Source organism: Haliaeetus leucocephalus, unplaced genomic scaffold, assembly GCF_000737465.1.
Source record: "Haliaeetus leucocephalus isolate CR32 unplaced genomic scaffold, Haliaeetus_leucocephalus-4.0 Scaffold450, whole genome shotgun sequence".
NCBI classification, from domain to species: domain Eukaryota; kingdom Metazoa; phylum Chordata; class Aves; order Accipitriformes; family Accipitridae; genus Haliaeetus; species Haliaeetus leucocephalus.
Window position 1 is genome coordinate 13,214,956 of NW_010972886.1, and position 5,731 is coordinate 13,220,686.

Here is a 5,731-nt window from a genome sequence, read left to right on the forward strand (position 1 = left end):
GGAGTAGGTGGGGGGGGGGGGGGGGGGGGGGAAGAAACCAACAAAAAGCCCTGACAGGCTGCTGAGGATTCTTTTTGTTAAACAGACTGCAAGTGTTGGCACGTCAGGTTTTGTTGCACGCTGACTATTAACTTTCAGTGGCTGTTTAATATCTAGAGTGCTGTCTGCCGAAATAGTTGCAAGTCTAACTAAACTCTGTGCATTATGAACAATTCATTGAGGCAGCAGATAAAAAGGTCAGATTCTACAATGTCTGCCTGTCATAGTGAGGGAGAGCTATGATAAAATTTCTGTTTCACTCAGCCTCTCACACCCCCTCCCCCCCCTTTTTATTTCCCTTTCCTTTTCTCTCTCTGCACTACTTACAGCTGGACATAGATTATTGTGAGCCAAATCCTTGCCAGAATGGTGCCCAGTGCTTCAATCTTGCTATGGACTATTTCTGTAACTGCCCTGAAGATTACGAAGGGAAGAACTGCTCACACCTGAAAGATCACTGCCGCACAACTCCTTGTGAAGGTTTGTGTCGCCTTGCAGGTGAATGGGAATGACAGGCAGTAGTTTCTGCCCCTCCCCTGGCTGGAGGCATAATGCAGCTCCAATAATGTAGTCACTGGAGTAGCTCTGACATAAAGAGGCTGAATTTTGCCCTGTGCCTTATGCCTCTATTTGTATGAGAAGATGAGTAATATTTGTAAGTATCAGTGATTTGAAAGACAGTGTTATGTCAATGTGGATGGAAAACACATGTAGCAAATGGCTTTTCTGAATTTATTCCAGGCCACAGATGTGGTCCAGCAATCTTCAGATAAGATGCCGTGATTATTTTATCCACAAACAGTTGGTATAGTCCTTTTATTTTAAAGCAGCAAGCATATTTGGCAGTGTTAGGTTAACGGTTTGACTTGATGATATTAAAGGTCTTTTCCAACCTAAACAATTCTATGATATGTTTGTCTTTTTAATTTCTAGTGATGGACATTTAAATGTTGCTCTTAGCTTAAGACATCAGATAGAATGGGCAATCCTCACACAGGTCTCTGCTTTTTCTACAGTAATTGACAGCTGTACTGTGGCAGTAGCTTCTAACAGCACACCAGAAGGGGTTCGTTACATTTCTTCAAATGTCTGTGGTCCTCATGGAAAATGCAAGAGCCAGGCCGGTGGAAAATTCACCTGTGAATGCAACAAAGGATTCACTGGCACCTACTGTCATGAGAGTAAGAGCTAAAAAGAGAATATATTTTACTGTCCCCTATTCTTTTTGGAAAAAGATTCCATCCTTTCCTCCCAGACTGATATAAGGTTTCTTTCTTGTAACACAGTGAACCTTGGAACTGCTTTAAGTTTTCATATCCCGCTTGGGCGAGGCAGATTGGAATTTGCTAGGCCTTGGGGAAAGTTCACAGTAATGAACCTTCTGGCCTTGAATTGTATGTTTTTAAAAACCTTATGTATACAAGGTCTGAGGTAGTTAATAGTTGAGCTTAACATGGATCTTAAGGACCCCTGATTTTTTTGTTTGTTTGGTTTTTGGTTTTAATAGTAATTGTTGAGTGACAGGCTCATCACTTTGTGCAGTGTTTTTCAGCTATTTCTCCTCTTGCTCATAAACCTTCCTCTCAAAAGAAATGGAAGTAGCACCAAATAGCCTGCAATAAGATGACTTCTAGTAGCTGTACTTCTAGTTTGACTTTTTTTTTTTTATTTTCCCCCCTTCCCCTCTCCTCCAAACTGTTGCAGATATTAATGACTGCGAGAGCAACCCCTGTAAAAATGGCGGCACTTGTATTGACGGCATCAACTCCTACAAATGCATTTGTAGTGATGGATGGGAAGGAACATATTGTGAAACAAGTAAGTTAAGTGTTCTTCAGCACACAGAAATATCTCTTGGAAAAACAGCAGGAAGGAATGGCTGGTGCTGTCTTTAAGACAATAGTGACCAATGCCAATTCAACATGTCCTCTGTGGCCTTTGAAGCAGAGTTTAAGGTGTCCTCTTTTTTTCTGTTGAGTCCCAGGCTTTTGTATCAGAACTAAACCCAAGTTACGAAGCTGGACTGGGAGTAGAACCTGGCGCTCCTACTGTTCAATTTTACGCTCTAGCCTTTGGAAAACTTTCTGTAAGAAACCCTTGGCATTAGTACACACCATTTTACGAATGGCATATCTGCATATCACACTTGTATTTTGACAGTCTTGGGAACAGAAGAGGAGTAAGCACTCAACCCCTGTCCTCTGACTGATAGGATAGTTTATGTAACAGGCCTTTTCACTTCTTGTTTACTGAAACAAGATGACCAAAAAAATGAAAACAAACTGGAGGAATGTGGTGGAATACTCTTCATCTCTGTGACAGCGCTTAAAGCTTTAAAATACTGCCTTAAGTGTTTAATCCATAATTGAAATGCAGGCCAAAATTGGGGATGGGCCACGCACCTTTCAAGCATTAAGTGTCTGTCAATTCTGTAAACACTGCTTAGCTTGTTTTCTGTCCTTAACATATCTAGATATTAATGACTGCAGTAAAAACCCTTGCCACAATGGAGGAACTTGCCGAGACTTGGTCAACGACTTCTTCTGTGAATGTAAAAATGGGTGGAAAGGAAAAACTTGCCACTCCCGTAAGTTCAGCATTTCCAAAACACAACAGGCATGCTCTGTTAGGCTGCTTAAACTTGTTGCATTGCATTAAGAAAGCGCTGGTATTAAGGGTAGTTTGGCTTCTTCACAGGTGACAGCCAGTGCGATGAGGCAACATGCAACAATGGAGGAACATGTTATGATGAGGGGGACACTTTCAAGTGTATGTGTCCTGCAGGATGGGAAGGAGCCACTTGTAATATAGGTAAATACCCTGCACAATCACCAGGAAGCAGATGCAGCACTGGATCTGTGACCTCAGTTTTTCCTCTTGGCTCAGTTTTGACGGCTTTCTAACAACTTAGTGGCAAATCTTTTTTCTGTTACAGCAAGGAACAGCAGCTGCCTGCCAAACCCCTGTCATAATGGTGGTACCTGTGTAGTCAGCGGGGATTCTTTTACTTGTGTCTGCAAGGAGGGCTGGGAAGGACCCACATGTAGTCAGAGTAAGTTGTCTCTGCTTGAACTTTTCCAGAGTGTTGCATGATGAGAACATGAGCTCATCCTGTTGCCCTTGGAGTCAAGATTGAAACCAGAAGGGAAAGCTTGTTTGATGTAGGCTTTAGCATCACCTGAATCTTTGTTTTTAATGACTTTATGTGATAGAGCCTTGACCTGGGCATGAGAAAGTTGCAAATGAGTTAAGTGGAGACAGATGTTGTCTTGTTTTCTCCCGCATTCTTTTTCTACGAGCAGCTCTGTCTGCTTCCACTTTTTTTCCCGTTAGATTCTTTACAAGGATCTCTTCCTGTGTACATGTGTTCCACAATGTAGTTAACAAATTTTGTGGTAGAAGCCTGGAATCAATTTAGTAGAGAATTTCAGCATATTTTTGTTAAAGTTGAGCTAAGTGTAACTTGGGCATTAGGGGAAGTTTGATCCTTCTTTACTGACAGTAAAGTTGTATTAGCCAAAGTCTGTATGTTTGACGTTGTCTGTCTCTGCTTTGCAGACACAAACGACTGCAGTCCTCATCCTTGGTAAGTTTAATATGTTTGCCTTTCATCCTTTGCTTTTTTGTTGTGGTTTTTTTGTTGGTGGTGTTGGGGTTTTTTTGTTGGGGTTTTTTTTTTTAGAATTCTCAATTCTTTTTATCTGTAGGAGTGTTTTTTACTGTATATGATGACTTTTCTTTATAGTTATAATAGTGGCACTTGCGTGGATGGAGACAACTGGTACCGCTGTGAATGTGCTCCAGGCTTTGCAGGTCCTGACTGCAGGATCAGTAAGTGTTTCAATGGCACTCTACCTTGCTTTTTGTCTCGCTTGAAGCTTGTTGTGAGCCAATCATCTTAATTAAGTGGTAGATCAGATTAATGACAGATATCCTGTGTCTTCTGTATCTGTACCCAGAACTGTAGCAGATGTGGGGAGGGCAGGAATTGCACTGAAAATGAAAGAAATCTTAAAGTCAATTCAGCTAGGGCTGAAACCTCTTTGTTCAGCTGAGTGGGCAAAATACCCTTCAGGATAATCTTCCCAGTTAGAATGTGTTTGTGTGGCATAGGTTTCTGCTCGAGATGAAAATGTGTCAGCCAAAAACCTTGTCAATTAATAATCTACCTACAAGCCCTGAGGTGATGTATGCGCTTCCCTGTAATTTAATAATAATTACAGGTAGGAGGACACTAACACTTTTTTAAATAACAGCCATGGAAATAGAAGTTTCCTAGTAGCGATACAAGTGGAAAGGGGTTTAACATTGTCATCAGTTGAAGGGAGATGAAACTGGAGTATGTCAAAGAGGAAGTGTGTTTGTGTGAGAAGGAATGTGTCCTTGCCCTTGAAAAACTAAGTAGCCATAGGGGTCAGGTTTTGATCTTTGTTAGTGCCACACAGCAGAAACTTCAAAGAACTTGCGCTGAGATTATACTGGTGCTGCTATAATATGAATCTATTGCAGAGTAGACACTAGAAGATGAACATAAAGCTCCAGTAGGCAAATCTCTCCTATGTTTTTTTTTCTGACAAAATAAAAGGATACTACAGAGTAACTTTTTTATTTCCTCTCCTTCCCTTCATAGATATCAATGAATGCCAGTCCTCACCCTGTGCCTTTGGAGCTACGTGTGTGGATGAAATTAATGGGTACCGGTGCCTTTGCCCACCGGGTCGTAGTGGTCCAGGATGCCAAGAAGGTATTCCAAATGTCATAGCTGGTCATAATACTCATAGCGAGATCTGTATAATAATTGCGTGTTAACAGGCTTGTGGTTGTGTGGGGGTTTTTGGGGGTGGGGGTTATTTGTTGTAAAGCAAGTATCTTTCTTTACTGAAGAAGCAAACTTATCCCTAAGTTTAGGTGAGCTTAGGAAAGGGGGGTGGGTGGTCACTCCCCCCCCCCCTTCTATTGTAAGTTTATCATTTTGTTCAATCTCTCTTCAGTTACAGGAAGGCCTTGTATTACCACTGTTCGTGTAATGCCAGATGGGGCTAAGTGGGATGATGACTGCAATACCTGTCAGTGTTTGAATGGAAAAGTCACCTGTTCCAAGGTACAGCTGTGCTGTGTTTTGGGTTATACTGTCTTCTGTCCTGTAACCAGTGGTTATTTACCAGTATTTATTCTCTTCTAGGTTTGGTGTGGTCCTCGACCTTGTGTCATACATGCCAAAGGTCATAATGAATGTCCAGCCGGACATGCTTGTGTTCCTGTTAAAGACGACCACTGTTTCACTCACCCTTGCACTGCAGTGGGTGAATGTTGGCCTTCAAATCAACAGCCTGTGAAGACCAAATGCAATTCTGAGTCTTACTACCAAGACAACTGCGCCAACATCACCTTTACCTTTAATAAAGAAATGATGGTACCAGTAAGTAGCAGAACATAGCTCACTGTGCTGTGGCACACGCACGATTGCTTCCAGAGCATGAAACAACTTTCTTGACTAGTAAAAGTACAGTAAAAGCTGAGACTCCTTTATTATCAAAGAAAACGGATGGTATAGAAGAATTGTAATACAGACTTCTACCCTAAATGCTTTTGTGTCCAGAGAACAAAAGCTGGTTTGGAGGGAATTCTACCTCCTCTTCCCTCGAGAACTCTTTACTTTGGGGGGGGGGGGGGGGGGGGGGGGGGAGTTTTT

The 5,731-nt window shown here is 41.9% G+C and overlaps 1 protein-coding gene across 1 annotated transcript in view; it reads left to right on the plus strand.

The window, feature by feature from the left end:
* The window catches only part of JAG1 (jagged 1), a 35,813-nt gene that overhangs the window by 26,854 nt on the left and 3,228 nt on the right, over positions 1-5,731 (plus strand). The window contains exons 13-23 of the mRNA XM_010574803.1: positions 369-519; positions 1,056-1,220; positions 1,744-1,857; positions 2,513-2,626; positions 2,737-2,850; positions 2,975-3,091; positions 3,598-3,625; positions 3,785-3,870; positions 4,670-4,783; positions 5,031-5,140; positions 5,222-5,458. Coding sequence (XP_010573105.1) covers positions 369-519; positions 1,056-1,220; positions 1,744-1,857; positions 2,513-2,626; positions 2,737-2,850; positions 2,975-3,091; positions 3,598-3,625; positions 3,785-3,870; positions 4,670-4,783; positions 5,031-5,140; positions 5,222-5,458 — 1,350 coding nt within the window. The remainder of the gene's footprint in view (positions 1-368; positions 520-1,055; positions 1,221-1,743; positions 1,858-2,512; positions 2,627-2,736; positions 2,851-2,974; positions 3,092-3,597; positions 3,626-3,784; positions 3,871-4,669; positions 4,784-5,030; positions 5,141-5,221; positions 5,459-5,731) is intronic.